The sequence below is a fragment of the Borostomias antarcticus genome (assembly GCF_949987555.1).
Source record: "Borostomias antarcticus genome assembly, chromosome: 2".
Taxonomy (NCBI): domain Eukaryota; kingdom Metazoa; phylum Chordata; class Actinopteri; order Stomiiformes; family Stomiidae; genus Borostomias; species Borostomias antarcticus.
The window spans coordinates 36,477,423-36,499,680 of record NC_140235.1 but is presented as its reverse complement, the minus strand read 5'-3'; the positions used below and the strand labels follow the sequence as shown (position 1 = coordinate 36,499,680).

The window sequence follows — 22,258 nt, the reverse complement described above, 5'->3', positions numbered from 1 at the left end:
GTAGGTGGTTACTGGTGAGTCCAGGGAGGTAGAGTGGTCAGTGTAGGTGGTTACTGGTGAGTCCAGGGTGGTCAGTGATCTGTGTAGGTGGTCACTGGGTCCAGGATGGAGTTAGTCCCCTACCTTGGCGAAGCGGCGGCTGTAGTGGCCCAGGATCTTGGGGTCGGGACAGTCCAGCTTCTTGATGATCTCAAAGCTCTGGTTGAGCTGCGTGAAAACATCCACCACCGAGCAGGAGAACAGAGCGTGCTCAGACGTTTGCTGGAACTGGAACGGAGAGAGGAGGCCAACATTATCGCTGTGTTTTATGACAAACCGAACACAATCATTATCATCATGTCAACCGTGAGATTCAGATTCCAGATCTGTTTTATCGGCCATGTATATGATTCACACATACTAGGAATCTGACCAGGGTAATGGCATATGCTGATGCAGACGACATAGGACAGGGTGCAGGACAGGACAGGACAGGACAGGACAGGACAGGACAGGACAGGACAGGACAGGACAGGACAGGACAGTGCAAAGACATGACAGTGCAAATGCAATACAAAAAAAGGACATCACAGAAGGACATCTGTGGTAGTAGTATTGAAGAGCTACGACAGCGAGGACTGGTGCGACGTAGTATTGGTGCTTACTCCATCTTTCTTGTCCCTCTCCAGGGCTCCGTGCATGAACTCCATGGAAACGTCCTCATTCTCATCCAGCCACTGCAGCACAAACTGGAGGAACCATCTGTGCGTGGAGAACAACAGCGCCACAAGACCGCCACATCAGCGATTCAGCCATTTAAAGGTATGATTAGTAGGATTTGTCGGTTGTGTTTTGTAAACACAGCATTCAAACTTGGCCCCTCCTCCCTGCTCCTTTCCCAGCTCCTCCCCCTGACTGCGGTTGACCAATCAGACAGACTTTCACATCCGCAGCGTAACATCTGCACGTCAGCGAGAAATGAACCACATCCCACACACTAATAACACCAAAGAGCTCAACTGATCCACAAACACAGATAGGGCTTTCTCCTGTAGCACACAAAGCCAGCGCGCACTAGTCTTCGCCAGGAAAAGCTATTCAAAGCAGACTACACTACAATAAAGTTCACTCTATACCAGCAGCATTTTGACTTGTTTGACTTGACAAACACTATCAAGTGTACCTACAAATACAAGCCAGTTGGTTCGCTATCAAGCTGACGAGAACTAACACTATTAGTGGTGAACACCAGCAGAACAGAGTTCTTCCTCCCATCCTCTGTGTTTCTATCGGGGGAAACCTCTTTCTATCGGGAGAAAACACTTTATATCATCCGATAGCTGGATAGGAAATACACTGGAGGGTAGACACTTTCTAGTGTTATCTTATTGAAAGAACACACGACACTAGATAGCCTAACTACCTTAGCTGTCTGGCTTGCTATCAGTGTTAGCCAGCTGCATTTAGCTAGTAAAGTGGCCTTGAAAGCTAGTGGCCTTGAAAGCTAGTGGAGTCACTCTTCAACCCCACCCTCTGCTTGAGTGTTCGCCAGCGGGTGAATGCCAACCCCAGATTCACTCTCGCTTTTGAACAAGCTTTGTCAGCTTGGCATTTTGCCTCGCAATATTTTGGTATTTTAGGTTCTGCCTCCACCATTATCTTAGCTTCTCACTTTGATTCAGTTGGACTGCACTCTCCACGGATATGGCAACTTGTGTATTGAGGGCTCAACCACCCGCGTTGTTGGTTGAGGGGTACCCCCTACCCCACCTCCCCCCAACTCCACACCCCACCTCCCCCCAACTCCACACCCCTCCCCCCCCCCCACAGCCCAAAGGTAGACGCCCAGAAACATCCCGAAGAATGAACAACAAAATACAGTCAGATGAAGGAGCCTCTGCATCATACATTCTAGTGAGGCCTAAGTGATCATTGAGAGGGATTATTTTTGTATGACTACACAATCCTACCAAGTATACCTTTAAGTCTTTATTTTGATGATTTGATCTAGCCCCTCCCATCTCCAACCTTGTATTGACGGTCAATTCACTGTTTTCTTGTCCGTTCCTGTGAAGTTTCCTAGCCGTGTGCGGGCTACTCACGATGGATAGTCCGGGATGATCCCGGTGAAGATGGGCAGGTCCGTCACGTACTCGTTGTACAGCCACTTGACCTTAAAGTGCAGGTTCATGTAGTCCGCGCTCTTACACAGGCGGTGCTTCTCGTGCTCTGTGGACACGGACACACACACACACACACGCACAAACACGCCATTACACACAAGCCATAACTGTGGATGCTGTGTGTGTGCATGCATGTGCAGTACAGTATGTTTGCAAGTGACTAGTGTGAGTGAGAGAGTGTGTGTGTGTGTGTGTGTGTGTGTGAATCTACAGAATACTGCAGCGACATCACAGGTCTAGCTACAGCTTTGTGAGCCCCGTCTCTAGAGGACTGTGGAGCTGCCAGTCCAGCCTGATGAGAGCCCTCTCTGCTGGGCTTTGAAGCAGCGTGAGTGTGTGATGGGCGGCCCACTCCCATAATGCCCCTGGGCAGGGTCTCTCTCTCTCTCTCTCTCTCTCTCTTGCACTCGCACTCACACTCACACTCACACATCTAGTCTCTACCTCAGAGATCAATAAGGTACTACCTACACACTCCGCCTCCTATTGGCGTAGACAAACCAAACATCCAGTATTCAGCATTCAGAGATCATCATCAACTGCATCTGGGTTTCTATCTGTCTCAGAGGAACTGAAGCGAGGAGTGGGGGAAGTGAAAGATGGCGAGTCTTCATCTTCAGGCCAGAGAGAGGCCGTGGGAGATGAAGGATCCGTCTCTAGGGAAGGCAGGTACTGTATCTACAGCGGGCTGGAGAGCTCCTGAGAGACCTACGCTGGTTTTACACTCAGGGCCTCTCCCTTGTTCTCTCCCTCTCCCTCGTTCTCTCCCTCTCCCTCGTTGTCTCCCTCCCTCTCCCTCGTTCTCTCCCTTGTTCTCTCCCTCTCCCTCGTTCTCTCCCCCTCTCCCTCGTTCTCTCTCCTTCTCCCTCGTTCTCTCTCCTTCTCCCTCGTTCTCTCTCCCTCTCCCTCGTTCTCTTCATCTCCCTCGTTCTCTCCCTCTCCCTCATTCTCTCCATCTCTCTCATAAGCTCCTGTACAGCATGCCGCTGTATCTCCACTCCTCTATCCCCCTGAGAGTCTTATTTTCCTCACTTCTCCATCTCTCTCTCTCTCTCCCTCTCTCTCTCTCCCTCCATCTCTCTCTCTCTCTCTCTCTCTCTCTCTCTCCCCTCTGCTCCACACTAGTCTCAAGACACATTTCCATCCAATAATCAATAAATGATCGTATTCTACTCTATTCTCTTCCCTTCTATTCTCTTCCATCCTCTGCTTGCCTTAGCTCTCATCTCCACCCCCCCCTCAGCAGAGAAGCTACAGGAGCGTCAGAGCAGCGCACACCGGAGGACAACACCATCCATCTCTAGGATTCACCCAGTCTACCCGTCTAACAGGACGGATGACACACAGAGTGCAGTCGGGGGGCGGGGCGTCTGGGCGTCTAGAGGGAGAGGAGGGCGATATTATGGGATGGCGCCGTCGACGCTCTTACCAGCGTAGAACGTCTGGCCGCGCAGCCTGAAGGTGGAGGGGGCTGGAGGCCGGAGAAACGAGGACGGACGCGAGAATGAAAACCCAGAGAGGACGATCAAGGTCGGGTTCAATCTCAGCTGATGCATATCTACGGTTTGCTAGAATCAAATTTCTATTGGACATTCTAGCGGTTATTTTTTGGGCCACACATGATGCAACGCTAGATATTTTGGGTCTATTCTAGGACAGATGGCAGAGCGCCTCTATTAGTCTGCTACCGCTACGCTACGGTCAGTCTCACCATTGAGCCAGACGTAATGGTCAACGTTATCCATGACTGAGAGACAAGGGGGATGAGAACACAGACAAGGGTGAGAGAGGAGGCAGAGGCCGCAGAGCATAGGAGAACTGGCACACTGGTGTGTGTGCGCGCTTGAAATGTGTGTTTTTTCCCGTGGAGGTCTGAGCCCAGATTGGGCCCGGCAGGTGAGACTTACCCTCCATGGCGTAGTTCATGTCCTGGGCGAACAGCGTCCACATGACCTCAGCACTCACCTTCCCCACGTTCAGCTCCTGGGGAAACCTTGGGAGAGATACAGTATCAGGGTTAGAAACACATGGTGTGTGTGTGCGTGTGTGTGTGTGTCCTGTATGTGTGTGTGTGTGTGTGTGTTTTCTGTGTTTTGTGTACATGTGTGTATTGTGTGTGTGTGTGTGTGTGCAGAGGCATCATGCCTATAGAACTTGAGGAGGCACATGCCCCCTCAGATTTTTTTTTTCTTTTTCTTTTTTACATTTCTGTTATTGTTTGTTTACCATTACATTTTACAATGCGGAGTTATGATTATTTTCTCTACTGAGCTGAATGTATTATTTTAATTATGTTATAGATCACCTCGAAAAGCCACCATAACCTCTTTCAAAAAGCCAAACACCCTCTTTCCCGGTGGATTTGGTTTCTTCCAAATTAACACTGGACCTGGAAGCCCCCCCCCCCCTCGCCTCGTCTCAGATAAACACGTTTTCATGGTCTGCTTGCATACATTCAGATTAAGGTTGTCCTTAACTGATGAACAGGTCCTCCAAATATTAGGCTATTCAGTATATCAGATTCAATATATTTCATACCTCAGTATACAGTATATCATTCGGACCAATGCCAAGCGAGTAAAAAAAGTAGAAGTTGTTTTCCCTTACTTAAGTCCTTGAAAGAACGCTACCGGTAAGTTTAATTTCACACCGCTTGAGTAGCAACTGGTAGTGTGCTGTGTCCTGATTTTAAACTGCAAAAACGCACAAAAAAACACTAAAATTTTGCGCACGCTGTGCGCAACTAATGCCTCGCTATCTCGTGCCCCCTCGGTTTTTTGGGTTGCATGACGCCCCTTTGTGTGTGTGTATGTGTGTGTGCACGTGTGTGTATGAGTTTTCTGTGTTTTGTTTGTGTGTGTGTGTGTATGTGTGTGTGTGTGTGTGTGTGTTGTCTATGTTTTGTGTGTGTGTGTGTGTATGTGTGTGTGTGTACGTGTGTGTGTGTGTTTTCTATGTTTTGTGTGTGTGTGTGTGTATGTGTGTGTATACTGACTGGTTGAGGACGGGTGTGTAGTTGTTCCTGTCCTCGTCTATGATGGAGACGATGAGGGTGATGAGTTTGGGCCAGAAATCCAGGTTCTTGATGCTGGGACCCTGCTCCTCTACAGCAGGCTCCTGTTTGTTCTGGACCAAAACAACAACAACAACAACAACACTCAGACTAGCACATACGGCAGTTACACAACCATACTGTTGCTATTGTGTGTATTGGGGCCCAGAGATTCAAGATTCAAAAAGTTTATTGTCATGTGCATGGTTAGACACCGTGGTTACACCACCACAATGAAAATCTTACTTTGTTTTGTCCTCCAATGCACACATCCTAAGACTACTAAGTAATAACAATATAAAAACAGTGCAATAGTAATAACAATAAAATAACAATAAAATATCAATAAAAATAGCAATTACTCAAAATGTAAGGTAAGAGGGAGACTCTTAAAGGAAGAACGGTCTACTGTCTGAGACTCACCGTGCCCGGAGGCTGGTACTGGCGGCTGTAAAGATCCTGGCAGTTGTTGAAGATGTAGTCGTAGGTGGAGTTGAGGCAGGCCTTCACACAGTCCCTCACCACCTGACTGGCTCTGGGAGGGGACTGCAGCTCCTGGACCTGGCCACCAGAGGGAGACAAAAGCGCTCAGGAAAGAGCGGCATTGTCGTCGACACTTGTGAAATGAGGATTCGCCATCATAGCTGTGACAACTGACGCACAACTGATAACTGATATGAGTGGAGCAGAGGTTTTGCAGGGAGAAAACAGCTGGTAACACTTTATTTGAAGGGGTGTGCATAAGACTGACATGACACTCATGACACTAAGGGGTGCACATAAGACTGATGTGGCACTTTTTTTGCGTGCGCACGTGTGTGTGTTTTGCCTCACGCACGCACCCAAAAAAAGCATCATATAATTTTTGCACACCCCGAATAATGCCCACAACAGGGTTCGGGGCTGCGGTCAAAATGGCTGCATATGCGACCGTTATTTTTGAGAGTGTGCAAGTTCAAATTCAACGTCGCATGCGTGCGAGTGCATGATGATCAAGGCTGTTTTTGGTGCATGTTCGTGCGTGCGTTCGTTCGTACTCACGGGCACACTAACATATTTCCATATCATAAGATTCCTTCGTGTGTCATGTCATGGTTATGACAGTATCATGACAGTGTCATGTCTTATGCACACGCCTTCAATTCAAGTGCTACCAAACCGCTGAACCAAACCAGTTCTCTGATCTTCAGTCTACCTTCATCCTGAAGAAGGTGATGCTAGTCAGAAGGTCCACCGTGGATTTGAGGTCCTGGAGGCGTTCCTTACTACTGGCTGGGAAGTTGTTCTGGAGACCGGAGGAGAGAGACACAACGGTCAGGAACTTCAGCTAGTAGAACCAGGCCTCATAAATATGCTGAGTAGGGATGTTAACAGTTAATCGACTATCGATTAATTGCCGATAAGAATTTACTCGAGTAAGATTTGGTTACTCAATTAATTGCTTAATGGAACAGAACTTCTTCTTTTTTTTTCTTTTTTTTAACGAACGTTATCAACGGGAGTTGCGTGAAAGGTAATCATAAGGTCTGACTGCACATGAGGGCGCCCCGCCACGTAGTGAAGGCTGATTGGGATGCCGGGAAATTTCAACGACACAACGGAAGAAAACACAAAAATGAAGCGACCAAAGCACAGTCCGGCACAGGACGTTCTTATCAGTCAATCCACTATCGTTTGTTAAGGTTAACAGTTATCGATTAATGAAATTCCTTGAAATTTGCAACCCTAATGTTGAGATCAACAAAACAACCAAAATGGCCACCGCTCACCCTGTATGTGGAGAGGTCGATGCGCAGGGAGTTGTGCAGCTGGTCCAGCAGCTTGACAAAACGCTCTTTCTGTCGGAGGGAAGAGAGGAAAAAACACACATTTTAATCAGGAAACGACAGGGTAACACTTTACAATAAGAGTACATTAATAAGCATTAGTTAATGCATTATTAAGCATTAAGTAACAGTTAACTAATGTCTCTATTAACCATTTACTAATGTTATTTATGTTAACTAAGGTTAACTCACCTAACCCTAACCTTAACTAAGGGATTAATTAACATTAGTAACCAAACATAACCCTAAATAAGCATTAGTTAACAGTTAACTAATGTTTTTTGTGACCCTTATTGTAAAGTGTGACCAACGACAGAACAGGGAGCTGATCGTTGGAGAAAACATGACTTCTAGCCACGGCAGCCGGCATAGAGACACACAGCGGAGGAGACCGCGTAGCGTCGGCGTGTCGTGGCCGTAGTTACCCCGAAGTTGGAGGCGGCGAAGCGGTGGGAGGCGGAGACGTTGGTGGAGGCGGCGGTGTGGGCGTAGAAGGCGTTGATGTTGGCCAGCAGGGTGCTCATCACCGCGGGGACGCCGGGGCACATGTACTTGGAGGACAGGCAGGCGAAGTGCCTAGAGACGGAGAGTAGGACACGCGTGCTTAGAGGAGAGGCGGCAGCGCCTAGAGACACCAGGAGAGGGCGCTGTGAGAAGGTTCCTGACAGAGAATCTCAACAGCCTGAACTCGTTATTTCAGGTACACCTCTTGAAGCGGAACATGCTGTCCCAGGACAACAACGTGACTCACGATTGTGGTGACCAGTTCACTACCACGTACCACACACTCATTTCTTCACCGTGAGAGGAAACAACCTCACACCATCTCACAAGACATAAACCACAGCGGCGGGCCTATATTTGGCTAGCGGCCTCTTCAGGGTCCCGTTTCCACCACACGGACCCTGCTAGGTGGGACGGTCATTTGGTCTCTCCCATCAGCCCCCCTGCCCCTCTCAGACTGAGGGATGGCCGTCCGGGCGTGCTTCGGCTGACCGATGGGCCCCGTTAACGGGCATCTGTATGGAGCGTGACACCCCGTGGAGACAGATCCATCCTCCCAACATTTATAATTGACTCTCCTTCATGTGGAGGCCATGGGGGAATGACAGCGGCACCAATCAAATGGTTATTTCATATTAGAGGGGGGGGGGGGGGAGAGATAGAGACGTTTCCTGACCGAGGTGCTGGTCTCACTCACGTCATGGCCTGGTAGATGGACTCGATGCCGTAGCGCATGGCGAACTCATCCACGATCTCCTGGGCCACTTCGTCAAAGTAGACCTTCCAGGCGTCGTCTCCCTTGGCGTCCGGGATCTTCACCATCCCGTGGCCGAGCATGTCCGTGGAGTGGTGGAACAAGTTCTGGGGGGCGCAGAGAGCCCGGAGGTCAGCGGTCGGGGGAGAGACTGCGTACGATCCTACCTCATCATCATCAAAAGTTTATTTGGACAGGATGTGTGCGTACATAAAAAGTTCAGGAACATTAAAATGGGTACACCAGATTAAGCTCAAAGCTACATTCCATCTGTAGTCCTACATAAAAACAAATAACAGATCAACTAACTGAAGGTTACACTAAAACTAAAACTACACTAAAACTAACTACAAGAATACAAATTGTGTATCTATCTATCTCTCTATCCATCCATCCAGGTGTTAACGGGAGCTTAACGAGCCGTGTCGAGTGCGTTTACCTCGTGCAGACAGGTGTACTGGATGTGGTACGGGGCCACCTTCTCCTCGCCCTTGATCTCCACGCTGATCTGCAGACGGATGGCTCCGGACACCACGGACTTGTCCGTCCTTTTCTCTGTAGCAACACAACGCGCAGAAACGCCAAGATTCATTTGACAAGTGGAACTGAATGAGACCAGGCCTGCTAATAGAGCGCCGATAGAAAGATATTACTGCCCTGCAAGCCCACTGGGGCTACGCTACACTGCACTGCGCTCGCAAGGGACATTTTGTGTCCGCTATCCTATCATGGGAGTGCTGGGGTTAGTGGTGGGGAGCAGGGAGGACAGAAGCAGGGTATTTGAGGGGGGGGGGGGGGGGGTTGAATGGATGTCTTCTTCCTGACTGAGGACACTTGAGCCAGTGCTATTCTAGAGGGGCCGTGTTGGCCGGCTCTCCCCCTCTATTTCCCCTGACAGCCACCATTATTAGGGTAATTTGTACGTGTCGTCGGGGCGGTCGATTTCCGACTGGAGCGCGCTACGTGGTAATCAAGTGAGATCTCTTCAGCGAGAGGGGAGGAGGGGAGAGGACAGGAGAGGAGAGGATTCTGCCTGTTGGTTTGTGTCCCGTGTTCATGCAAGGGAGGGTGTAGAATGTACCTCGCGAGGTGGTGATTGAATAGGCATAGCAGACGCTCGGAGCTTCTGAAATGAAAAATCGAATCACACGCGCGCACGCACACACACGCGCGCCACGGACTCCCATCAGACAGTGACGCGTCTCTAAAAGGTTGCATGTCATTAGGAGCGGGAAAGAAAATGAGTCCCGGGTTGGTGAATCAACCGACTTCTCCAGAGTGTTTGCAGATAAACGGTAAAGACGTTGAGGCACGACGCCCCCCCCCCCCCCCCCCCCCCCGACAGTGTTACTCTACAGGGGGCCGGAGTGCGGGGGAGATACGGAGGAGCTTAGCTGGGAAGACAGAGCAGACTGGAGGCAGCTTATGAGATGAGATAGAGCTGAGGAGGAGGGGGGGGGCGGGGGGGGGGGGGGGGAGAGCAGTCATCCAGGGCAGGTCCAGGCTCTGGGGCCACTCCTCCTCGGTCGGGGGATTGGGCGCGAAAAATGCCGCCGCCGGCCAAGGAGAGGCGGGTGATGAGGTTCATACAAACACAGTCTGGACTACAGAGAGAGAGAGAGAGAGAGAGAGAGAGAGAGAGAGAGAGAGAGAGAGAGAGAGAGAGAGAGAGAGAGAGAGAGAGCGAGAGAGAGAGAGCGAGAGAGAGCGAGAGAGAGCGAGAGAGAGAGAGAGAGAGGGAGAGAGGGAGAGAGGGAGAGAGAGGGAGAGAGAGAGAGAGAGAGAGAGAGAGACCCCAAGTTGTCTGCAATAAGATGTCTGCAATAAGACTAACAGAGCTCGGAGAGACAAGTGCTAATCCTGTAACAAATCTTCAATGGAGGGCTTGTGTGTGTGGAGGCACCCAGTCTGGCGAGGAGCTCCTGCATGCCCCACTCAGACTTTAATGAACAAGAGAGAGAGAGAGAGTGGAGGGGAGGGGGGGTAAGGCAGCTTTTACCGGATGTGCCCGAGGCCCAGCTAGGCCGAGCAGACATTTTGAGTGATGTTCTGCTGGTCGCATCCGAATAACTTGTTTATCCAGGGAGAGAACGGCCTAAATCGGACAAAACAGCCTGCTTCCTCTCAAAACGTGTTTTATTGCCCCTCCGCCTTATCACACACAGAAGATAGATCCAGAGTTAACTCCCTCAGCCACTTCCACACACACTGCTATAAATAGTGACGCTGCGCTACAAAGAGGAGTGTGAGGGGTACAGGACAGTGTCGTGAGCTCGGAGCCAGTGAGGGCAGGCTGTGCCCGGCTGTGCTGACCGGTAGGACACAGCTGCTCTGGATCGGCTTGGTCCTTCACTCAGGTGTCAGAGGTGATCGTTCTAGTATTGACAAAATGAACAAGCATCCCTTGATGTCCATGAAGGCGTGGAACCAGGTCAGACATGGCACTGCCATAGAGGGTATAGAGAGGGAGAGACAAGAGAGGGTATAGAGAGAGGGTATAGAGAGAGTAGAGAGAGGGTATAGAGAGAGTAGAGACAAGAGAGGGTATAGAGAGAGTAGAGAGAGGGTATAGAGAGAGTAGAGAGAGGGTATAGAGAGAGTAGAGAGAGGGTATAGAGAGAGTAGAGAGAGGGTATAGAGAGAGTAGAGACAAGAGAGGGTATAGAGAGAGTAGAGAGAGGGTATAGAGAGAGTAGAGAGAGGGTGTAGAGAGAGTATAGAGAGGGTATAGAGTGAGTATAAAGAGGGTATAGAAAGACTATAGAGAGGGTATAGAGATGCTATAGAGAGGTCATAGACAAGACAAGAGTACAGTGAGGCTATAGAGAGGGTAGACAGGCTATAGAGAGGGTATAGAGAGGGTATAGACAGGCTATAGAGAGAGTATAGAGAGGGTATAGAGAGGATATAGACAGGCTATAGAGAGAGTATAGAGAGGATATAGACAGGCTATAGAGAGGGTATAGAGAGGGTATAGAGAGGATATAGACAGGCTATAGAGAGGGTATAGAGAGGGTATAGAGAGGGTATAGAGAGGATATAGACAGGCTATAGAGAGGGTATAGAGAGGGTATAGAGAGGGTATAGAGAGGGTATAGAGAGGATATAGACAGGCTATAGAGAGGGTATAGAGAGGATATAGACAGGCTATAGAGAGGGTATAGACAGGCTATAGAGGGCATCGCGTACTGACCCAGGTTATACCACACGTCCATCTCTCCGCTGAGCGTGCGGACCTCGATGATGCTCTGGCCCAGGAAGTCGTCCGACTCCCTCTTCAGACGCTGCTTCACCCGGGACTTGATGTCGTCGTCCTCGTCCCACACGCGCACCTTGATCCGGTCCGACGAGTTGTGACACTCGCTGCAGACAGACCGGCGGTGAGGGACAGAACAAACCATGACTATAGGTGATTCTGCATGTTTCTTTGAGCTATTGCAGTTAATTCACTCTTTTGAAAATGCTGATGAACTTAAGTCTTGATCCAAAGTCATTTTGGGAGAATGAGGCCGTTGTTAATTAGGGCCGAGAATCGCAGTCGAGGAAGCTTATTTAAAAAGGGTGCAAATAGTGAGTGGGTTGAGTCCGCAGACACGAGAGGAGGCGTGGCCTGCTTCAAAACACACACTGCGCAGTAGGAACAAGCGCTGATCTCTGGTCAGTATTTCCATTCAAGAGATGAAACTCAACAGAGAATTAGAGAAAAAAGACACAGCTTGACAGTGTTTAATGTTTGCCTTAATTATACTGTAGAAAGCCAATACGGAGGTGACTGGGAGGATGCTGGCTTTGCAGAAAATGCATTGTGGCTGAATTTCAGACGTGTCGGCCGGCTGGAAGGCGAGACTCACAAGTGGAACTTCTCTTCCCAGACGGGGTTGAGGTTGCTAAAGATGGTCTTGGTCCTCTTCTTGGTCTTGCCCACCTGGACGGTGACGTAGGGGTCGCTGGTGCCCGTCTTGTCTTTGGCCTGCAGGCCCTGGGCGCACGCCACTGCACACACACACGCACGCACGCGCGCACGCGCACACACACACACACACACACACCCCGATACACACAGGTTCAGGGATTGGAAGACATAACACATTTTATATAATTTTTATATACTGTGAAGCACTTTGGTGCAACTTCGGTTGATTTTAAATGTGCTATATAAATAAAGTTGACCTTGACCTTGACAACCGGTATAGACAGATTTTATAGAAAGAGGGAGACATACTGTGAGTCAGAGAAACTAGGCTAAACAAATCTGATATCACAACATGTCTGGATGGGAGCATAGGAGGTGAATAATTTCCTCCAGTGAGTGTGTGTGTGTGTGTGTGTGTGTGTGTGTGTGTGTGTGTGCGTGCGCAAGCACATACCTGTGATGGTGATCTTGGCCGACCATTTGGACGTGCCGTCCAGCACGCTCTGTTTGATGGTCTTCATCTGCTGGCCGTGGATGGCCTTGCTGATGACAAACACGTCTCGGATCATGTCGAAGATCTCGGGCTTGTTCCTCTCGCGGATCTTCATGCGATCCTTCATGGCCATGATGATGTTCTGGGTCCGGTCTTCCGCCCCGTGCTTCGAACTCTTCTCTGCAGCGCCTGGAATAGAAAGCAAACACGTGTGTTTTAGAAGACACCTTGGGCTGGTTTCCAATCAGCGGAGGATCCATTCACATGTTTTTCATTTCATCAGGACTAGGCCTTAACTCATCTCTGGGCCCTTACAGTTGTATCATGTATCGTTGTACCTTACTGCATCTACAAAGGAGGACCTGTTTCTTTTTCTGTATATCTTATTTTCCAGAGTGAGAAACATTCAAGTGATTGACAGCTGGCAAATTATACATCCGAGTCTTTAATGCAATGTCAATCATAACCTGCAGACAGAATACACACCAAATACACACCAAACAGAATACACATCAAAACACAAAGCGCAGGCTTCACATATCACTGACAGATGCATTATGGGATGGTGATGAGGAAGCCAGAATTAATCACAAAGTCAGCTGAAAAAGTCTGAATGAATGTCAAGGTTGACAATCAGAAAAATACAAATTCTGACTTTCTCACGTGCTGTCAATTGTGAGATAACACTTTTTTCGCATCACCGGGCATCATTCAAATAAATAGCTGAGTCAAGCTAAATTAGAGCCCCTGTAATGATTTTAGTTAAAAATGTATACCGATAAAGTGACACACTGCAGGATAGAAGTCCCAGTGAGGTTTACAAATGCAAAGTACAGGGTGCATTGTGCCCCTAGGTATATTCATGAAAAGCTCATCAAAAGATGAACACTCTTCCCACACCATCCTTCCCCCCTGTTTTCCTGCTTCTGCCTGCCTCTGAGCTACCGCTGTGACATCACTGTGACATCATCACTCACGCTGCAGACAGTCGGCGTTGAGCAGCTCCTGGCACTTCTCGTGACATTTGACCCCGCACTCGCTGCAGCGCATCCCCTGCCGGGCGATGCCCCACAGCAGCCCCTCGCACTCGTAGCAGTAGGTGGGCGTGGTGGCGGTCCACACCTCGAAGTTGTGGGGCGTGGTGCAGGAGATGGGATAGATGAGCGCTTGCAGGGTCTTCTTGTACACGTGGTTCTTCTGCAGAGGCAGCGGACGACGAGGGGGGAGAGGGGATGAGGGGGGAGAGGGGAGAGAGGTCGAATCAGAGCACCGCAGATGATAATGGAGTTCTGAGATTTAGAGGTATGGTCTGGACACCAGAGTGTGTGGTTGTGCTCTTCAATGAAGGTTTGAATGGTCTTGATCAACTCGCATGGTCGGGAGCTCCTGATCTTACCAGTTCTTCATCTTTGACGGAGGAGCGTGCCGCCATGGCTGAGGTGATACCTGCCTTCCTGGCTTGGACCAGAGACTGCACCATGGGGGAACATCAAGCAGGTCAGACACAACAAAAAAGACACACAACCTATATCTTCACCTGACGTAAATCCCGTCTATCCCAAAACAGAGACCAGTTTAAGTTAGATGTTTACCAGAGACTCAGGTGAGTAGTCTAGGAGAAGACCCAAGGTGCATACATACACTACAGTATATGGACAAAAGTATTTGGATACACCAATTAATCATTGAATTCAGGTGTTTCATTCACCACAGATATAATATAAAATGAAGCACCTAGCCATGCACCTAGCCTCTACAAGCATTTGTGAAAGAATGGGTTGTCGAGCTCACTGAATTCCAGCGTGGTACTGTAATAGGACGCCACCGTTGCAACAAGTCAGTTTGTGAAATGTCTTCCCTCCTAGATATTCCAGGATCAACTGTAAGTGGTATTATTGCAAAGTGGAGGCATTTAGGAACCACAGCAACTCAGCCAGGATGTGGCAGACCACGTATAGTTACAGAGTTGGGTCGCTGAGTGCTGAGGCACATAGTGCATAAAAATCGCCAACTCTGCTGGCTCAATAGCTGCAGAGTTTCAAACCTCCTCTGGCATTAACATCAGCACAAAAACTGCACCGGGAGCTTAATGACATGGGTTCCCATGCAGCTGCATTCAAGCTTTACATCACCAAGCGCAATGCCAAGCGTTGGATGGGGTGGTGTAAAGCATGCCGCCACTGGACTCTGGAGCAGTGGAAACGTGTTCTGTGGAGTGACGAATCACGCTTCTCTATCTGGCAGTCTGATGGACGAGTCTGGGTTTGGTGAATGCCAGGAGAATGTTACCTGCCTTGTGCCAACTGTAAAGTTTGGTGGAGGAGGGATAATAGTCTGGGTTTGTTTTTCTGGGGTTGGCCTAGGCCCCTTAGTTCCAGTGAAGGGAAATGTTAATGCTTCAGCTTACCAAGAAATCTTGGACAATTCTATGCTTCAAAATTTGTGGGAACAGTTTGGGGAAGGCCCTTTTCTGTTCCTGCATGACTGTGCCCCAGTGCACAAAGCAAGGTCCATAAAGGCATGGTTGGGTGAGGTTTGTGTGGAAGAACCATGCCCGCACAGAGCCCTGACACCAACCCCATCCAACACCTTTGGGATGAACTACAACGGAGATTGCGTGCTAGGCCCTCTCGTCCAACATTAGTATCTGACCTCAAAAATGCTCTTCTACTATAGATGATTGGGCAAAAATTCCCACAGACACATTCCAAAATCTTGTGGAAAGCCTTCCCAGAAGACTGGAAGCTGTTATAGGGGGGGCAGCTCCATATGAATGCCTATGAATTTAGAATGGGATGTCATAAAAGCTCCTGAAGGTGTAATGTGTAGGTGGCCCAATACTTTTGTCCATATAGTGTATCTACTGTGGTTAGATAAGGAAACTAATGTGAGGACTGTTACCCCGGGACAGTATAGAGGTGACAATGTTAGGGACAAAACAGGAACATCACCCAGAACTCAGGTGTAAAGCTGACGTTAGTGTACCCATAGAATCCATGAATACCCTTGAGTGATGGTCCGCACATGACTAAGCATGTGAAAACATATAAAAACCCCAAAGAAAGCACATGTAGTTTGTTGTTGAACTTCATCTACCATATCAAGTAGGAACAAATATAGTTAGGTCAAATTGAATACACGGGTACTTGCACACTGTATTTGCATAACAGCTGCATACTGTACGACTACTTCCATGACACACAAGCTGTACGGTTTGTCCTACTTGATATTTAGTACCATCTTGTCTTGATACTACAGAGGGGAGGAGATACTTTGTTCTATGCACTTACCATAGCCTGACCAAGGAGTGATTGCATTCAAGAGAGTTGTGGTGGGGGGTAATTAGGGGGTTTAAGAGAGGGGGAAGAGAGAGATCAGAAGGCTGATATCACACTTGTCTAACATGGTTGATATCCTGGTAAGGTAACTGTAATTCATCATCTCATACTGTATCTTTATATCCACCCTTGATGATCGACTACTTATTAAAAAAAATACATGGCCACCAAACTGATTTGGGTGCTTCTTTAGAGCTGGTATCACTGGACAGAGATGTCCTGGTAAAGACAAGTCCTGGGAAGACATGTCCTGGTAAAGACATGTCCTGGTAAAGACATGTCCTGGTGAAGACATGTCCTGGTGAAGACAACATGGCGGTGAGGAGGACGAGGCGGACTCACCAATGCGCTGACCAGGGGGAGGGGCTTACTCTTCCGAAGGTCCGGCATGCTGTCGATGCCATACAGTCCACCGCCACCTCTGTGGATCCGGATGGGGGAAGTAACAGGGTTACAGGGGGACATGTTTCAGCTCTGAACTTCGCAGGACTGACACACCTCAAAAGAGTCCAAATATATTACACACAACCCCCATTTGACAAAATTTACAAAGACATCAAATGATCGGACTCACCCTGGCTTGTCCCAGCCCTGTTTAGAGTAGGGCCCTTCATTTTGTGCCTGCAGAATAACAAACACATTATCTTATCATTTTGTTACCAGACACTAAAATCCATCTAATGGGAGCATGAACAGCACGAGGGGGATCGAGGGAGAACAGAACGACAGACAATTAGTTGAGTTTCACCTCGTTTGGTTCATGCAAAATAAGCCACGGTATGAACTTAATGTAGAGTATGCTGCAAACCAAAAACAAAAGTATGGGAGTCACTCCAGAGTTCCCTCTGTGATCAGATGATCAGACACATCTGATACATGGATTAGTTCAAATGATTGGGCCCAAACGGAGGAGCCTTGATCATATAGGAACCAAATCAAAATTGGCCACAAAGTACATTGTAATAAGATGGTAGAGGTAGATGATGCACATATTTTGCCATTTGACACACCCCAGTAGAATACGTCTTTTTAAAAAAAATCAAAAATGTAGTAACGAGAGAACTTAAAGGGAACTTTTTGGGAGTTGTACAATAACATGGGAAAAAGATCCTCTGAAAGCACTTGCATTTGAGCTCTGGTCCTTCAAGGTAGTGTTTCATCAGTCCCTGCACACTTCCTCCTTGCAGACAGAAGCAGCCAGTGCTGACTACATTGCTGGATGCCTCCAGGGTGCTCTCTCTCTCTCTCTCTCTCTTCCTCTCTCTCTCTCTTTCTCTGAGCATGACAGCATTTTGAAAAATGTTCTGAGGGACACAGGCTGGATGTGTTTCATGTAAACACTGGCGCTGGTTCAGTGAATGGGACTTCTCCAACTACAGCTCCATGCCAGCTTTTCCATTGATCTCAATGGTAAGTTATTCACCCTATTCCCGATTCAGGATAGAACTAGTGAATTAACAGCTGCTCCATGAATTCCTTAAGAGCGAAACACTGCAGCAGTTTACACGTGACAGAAGACGGACACACATAGAGGGATCATGCTCCATGCACATAAATGAGAAACTAAGATAAGAAAACCCAGTAGCAAAGGCAGCGTTAAAAACAAACTCAAAGCATATATATGGCTTAATTGACCAACAGCCAAACAACTAAGAGGAGCTCATTTGAAAGTCACGTGAGTAACCTGGTCATCTTCTCTGCTGCTCTCTGCAGAAAAAAAGAAAACCATCAATGAAGATAAACAGGAAACAGGATTCAAATGAGCGGCTTGGAGAATAATTGGATGAGGTAATAATGGCACCTACTGTATAGTCAGTTGACTGATAACTAACAACTTTCAAATTATGATTGTATTATCAATAATATTACATAACACTATTAATTGGACTTGGAATTAGAATGTGAGAGAATGTGAGCTTGTTTTTGCTTTTTTTCTGGGCTTGCCAACAGCCAGATTAATAAGAAGCACATTACCTGGGTTATACTCTTCCTCAGAGAAAGTGAATTGGGAGCTCTGAGCAGTTTTGGAGAGTCTACGTCGGGTTTGTTTCTTTTCCTTCAGAATACGCTGGAAATTAGCGAGCCGTTCCCCGTGGCCCACATCTAACTGACCAACCCCTGTCGAATTTGCCACATGGTTTTCCCCGACTGAACTTAACCCTACAACCTCCGGACTGGATTTTGGCCGAACTGGGCTTTGGTCTGACCCTGGTCCCGGCCTTCTTATTGGGCTCTGGTCTCGCCTTGGCCCCGGTCCTCTTACTGGACTCTGGACTGTCCCCTGTCCTCCTGGGCTAGGGTCTCGGGTCAGGTCTGGGTTGGAGAGCTCCCCATCCGTCTGACCCTCACCTCTGCTCTCTGAGAGATCCATAGAGTTGTACTCGGTAGCGGTGCCGAGAGAACGTCTGACTGGAGAGTCTTGTGGGGAGCAGGAGTGCTTTTCCAGGGTATGTCTGCAGTCCTCATAGACGGAGGTCTCGCTGTATTCCTCCAGTGGGGGGCTGGGCCAGGGGCTACCTCCCTCCGCGTGCTGCGGAGTCCTCTCCCCCGCAGGCGTTTCAAACGACCTCCTGACGGGAGACGACGCCGCCTCGGACTCGCCGCCATCCCGACCGCACTCTTGGCCGGAGCCCTCCAGCTTTCTCAGCGCCTCCTTCAGGGCCGATCGGAAGGTGAGCACCGCCTTGCCGATGCTCTTCACGTCAAACCCCGCGGTGACCGGCTGCCAGTCCGGGCTCTCGGTCCCGGGGCTGGACGGCCCCCCCTCCCCCGACCCCCACTCGTCCCCCGCCGGACCGTCGTCCCCCGGGACGCTCCGCTCCGTCCACTCCCGCTCCAGGCTCTCGGCCGAGCCCGCGTCCGGGGTTCGGGACGGGGAGCGACCGTCGCGGGGGGAGGGCGGCTCCGGGTCGGCGTCGTCGCAGTCGGTCAACAGCACCGTGGAGCGGCTCAGGCTCCTGGACGGCCCGCTGGCCGGCCCGTCGGCGTAGGCGTCCATGGTGTGGTAGCCGGAGCTGCGGGAGTAGGGGCAGTTGGCGGGGCAGTCACACTCCAGGGGCGCCTTCCCGCCCTGCTGCGGCTGCTGCTGCTGACTGGGGGACTTCCAGCCCGCGAGGCTGGAGGAGCTGGAGGCGGAGTTGTACTGGGGTCCGAACAGAAGGGAGAGATGCTCGGAGCTGCTGTGGGAGGAGTGGCTGCTGGTCTCCCCCGTGGCGTACCTCCCCCACGGCGCCGGACAGGAGCAGGCGTCCTCCTCGCTCCAGCCGGCACCGCCGCTCCAACCGCCGGCGGTGTGCCACGTGCCCGCCGCCATCCAGCCGCTCTGCCACACGCCGGCCTCGGTGGGGGCGCGGTACCGGGCGCCCCGCCTCTCGGCGCAGCTGTGGCAGGAGGACAGGGAGCTGGTGCTTAGGCAGTCGCGGGCGTAGAGAGGAGAGAGGCCGGAGGGGGCGGGGCTTAGGCGGGGCACGGCAGAGCCACGGGACGAGTACCCGGCGCTGGCCGGGTCCATTTGACGGAAGGCGGACGGTCCTTCTCTCCAACGCAGCGGCGGCGGTTGAGAGGGCGCGCGGCGGACCGCGGCGTCGTCGTCCCAGCGGCCGCGGTGGTCCAGCAGCGGGCTGGTGGCTCTCCTGTGGAGGGCGGCGGCGGCACGCTGTCGGCCCAGGCTCCCGCGCCGGACCCTGGCCCCTGGAGGAGGTGGAGGAGGAGGAGGAGGCCGGGGTTGGGGCCCTGCCGAGGCTCCGGAGTAGAGCTCCCCGATCTCGCTGAGCACCGCGTCCACACAGCAGGACACCTCGTCCACGGAGCCGCGCACGGACGACAGGTACTGCCTCAGGTCCGAGATCTCCTCCTGGATCTTGTTTATCCCTTGGAGCTCCTTTAGGATGTGCTCGACTATGTTACTGGAACCTTCCTCCGCCGCCTCTTCATCCTCCTCCTCTTCCTCACCGGGCCTATACGCGATCTCTAGAACCTCCACGACCCCTATACCGTCCTGGCAGTCAGAGCTGCTGTTCTCTCCGGAGGGGGTGTGGTCACTGACGTCGGCGCTGGGGCCGTTGGCGTGGACGGTACAGGGGGCGATGATGTAGCCCTCCCTGTCCACCTCCAGATCCCCAGCCGAAAGGGGGCGCGGGAACGCGCGAGGCTCCGTGTGACTGCGTCCGTTGGACAGGGGGCGCAGATCCGTCACCTCCCCGCTGGAGGGGTCCCTCTTCGGGCCGCAGATGAACATGTCCTGCTCGACCTCCACGGAGGACCGCTGGTGGCGGTGGTGGTGGTGGTGCAGCGAGTTCTCCCCTGGACCCTGCAGGAACTTCTGGAGCTTCCTCCGTATGCTCCGCCCCACTTTGGGACTCTGGGTCTGGGTTCTCTTCTTGCCCTGCTCCCCCCTCTTGGCCCACCTGTGTGGCGGTAGCTCCGTCTCGCTGGCTCCATCTTGTTCACCGAGCTGACCGCCGGAGAACATCCCTGAGGCCTGGAGGTGTCAGCACGCGGGAGGCTGGTCTCCCTTCGGGGGGGCTGACCAGCACCTTGAGCCTCAGAGCAAACGGGGAATCCACAACATCCCGAGCTGACCGGTTGGCTCACAGAGCCTAGCTGTCCATGACTGGCGAGGTAGAAAAAACACACAGCTTGAGAGAAATACATGTGAACTAATGACATATGTGCTGTTCTGTCTTTCGAAATATCTCAAATAAAATGCTGCGGTCAAACTAATGTCTGCTGTTTTTTCACCTTTTCTATTTTTGATCACTGATATACCTGTACAGAACCGTACCGAACACAAAGCTCTTTTAGGAGAAATTTCATGATCCCACATGTTCATTTTCAGCTTTCCAACACTGTAATTTTTCAGCCCAGCAGACCAGAAAGCACAGAGAGAGAAACACAGCAAACTCCAGCTGTTGGAATGACTGTATATGACATGATAACGGCACATTAATTGAGTAGAGCAAAATAGCTACAGTATAATAGCTTAAATTGCAATCGAATCCACCAATGACTAATCGTTTGATTGAGCAATCAGGTGTATGTGAGCATACCTGTGTGTATGTGTGTGTGTGTTGGGGGGGTGGGGGGGTGATCAATGATCAGTGTCCAGACAGGATAGACCCCCAAAATCTCCTGCTCAGGCTTGGCTACATCACAACAGAAGTATACTGTAGTTCCAAATCACTTCTGTTACAGTATTTGCCCAGTCTGCAAATCCACAGAGTGTGGGGCTTTCATCTCTGTACTGCTGGAGAGATGCACTATGAATCATGAGAAAACCCCACATTCGTATTAAGGGAATCAGACCGCTGCTCTGTAGAACAGCGAGATGGACGATGCTGCTTACATTGAACCCCTCACACTCACATCCACAAGCAGCTCACGAACCGGACAGCACACAGCTGGCCTAAACTCTATAATTAGGGAAGTTGCCAAAAGACAGCTTGGCAATTAGATGACAACTCAATTCTTTCCTGGAAGTCGGTGTCATTCTTGTGCGCTCACACAAATGCCACCGCCACTACCGCCCCCCCCCCCCCCACACAAACACACACATACAAACACACACAAACACACACACAGGCAAGTACACACACACAGCAGCGGCATGACTTGATAGCTGTAGCCCATCTCCCCTGCATACAGGGCTCTTGAATGACAAGGATGGTAGAACAATTCCTGCTACAGTATGACTCACTCCCGCAGAATATGAACGTTTATGACATATCTGCCAGTATTCTGTGTATACAGTACGTGCACTGAAACACAAATATACACTGTTTGAATATCCACATATTTATGCAATCACACACGCACACACACAGATTATATACTGTTTGAATATCCACATATTTATGCAATCACACACACACACACACACAGCTTATATACTGTACACTACCAACACCCTATGTGTACCAACACCCAGTTTGATAAACTTGTGTTTATAAAGTCATCTGTGTCTCATCCCCATTGATCCTGTCTCTAGAGCAGCTCAGAACCAGGCTGATGACGGGCCAACCAGATCTGCTACCAGCCATTATGTTGTTCAACAGGATCCCTGGAGGGACTCAGTGCTGGCCAATTTCACAGGGCTGTTGTCCTGGCATCTCACAGAGTGACAGACTACTGAGTTTAACCACAGTCATTGTCCGCCTCCTTCTCCACTCCCTCAAACGGAGACATTTGTGTCAAACTCAAGTCAAAATAAAGACTATT

General features: G+C 50.2%; 1 protein-coding gene across 1 annotated transcript in view; it reads right to left on the bottom strand.

Moving 5' to 3' along the window:
• unc13bb (unc-13 homolog Bb (C. elegans)) overlaps window positions 1–22,258 on the bottom strand; it is a 75,788-nt gene that overhangs the window by 15,287 nt on the left and 38,243 nt on the right. Inside the window, exons 11-28 of the mRNA XM_084459987.1 lie at window positions 16,617–16,663; window positions 16,385–16,463; window positions 14,101–14,175; window positions 13,682–13,901; window positions 12,666–12,893; window positions 12,150–12,291; window positions 11,492–11,661; window positions 8,738–8,853; window positions 8,242–8,405; window positions 7,466–7,616; window positions 6,984–7,052; window positions 6,410–6,499; window positions 5,638–5,775; window positions 5,158–5,288; window positions 4,070–4,155; window positions 2,082–2,208; window positions 645–741; window positions 124–267 (exon numbers count right to left, since the gene is read on the bottom strand). Of these exons, the coding sequence (XP_084316113.1) occupies window positions 124–267; window positions 645–741; window positions 2,082–2,208; window positions 4,070–4,155; window positions 5,158–5,288; window positions 5,638–5,775; window positions 6,410–6,499; window positions 6,984–7,052; window positions 7,466–7,616; window positions 8,242–8,405; window positions 8,738–8,853; window positions 11,492–11,661; window positions 12,150–12,291; window positions 12,666–12,893; window positions 13,682–13,901; window positions 14,101–14,175; window positions 16,385–16,463; window positions 16,617–16,663 (2,274 nt within the window). The remainder of the gene's footprint in view (window positions 1–123; window positions 268–644; window positions 742–2,081; window positions 2,209–4,069; window positions 4,156–5,157; window positions 5,289–5,637; window positions 5,776–6,409; window positions 6,500–6,983; window positions 7,053–7,465; window positions 7,617–8,241; window positions 8,406–8,737; window positions 8,854–11,491; window positions 11,662–12,149; window positions 12,292–12,665; window positions 12,894–13,681; window positions 13,902–14,100; window positions 14,176–16,384; window positions 16,464–16,616; window positions 16,664–22,258) is intronic.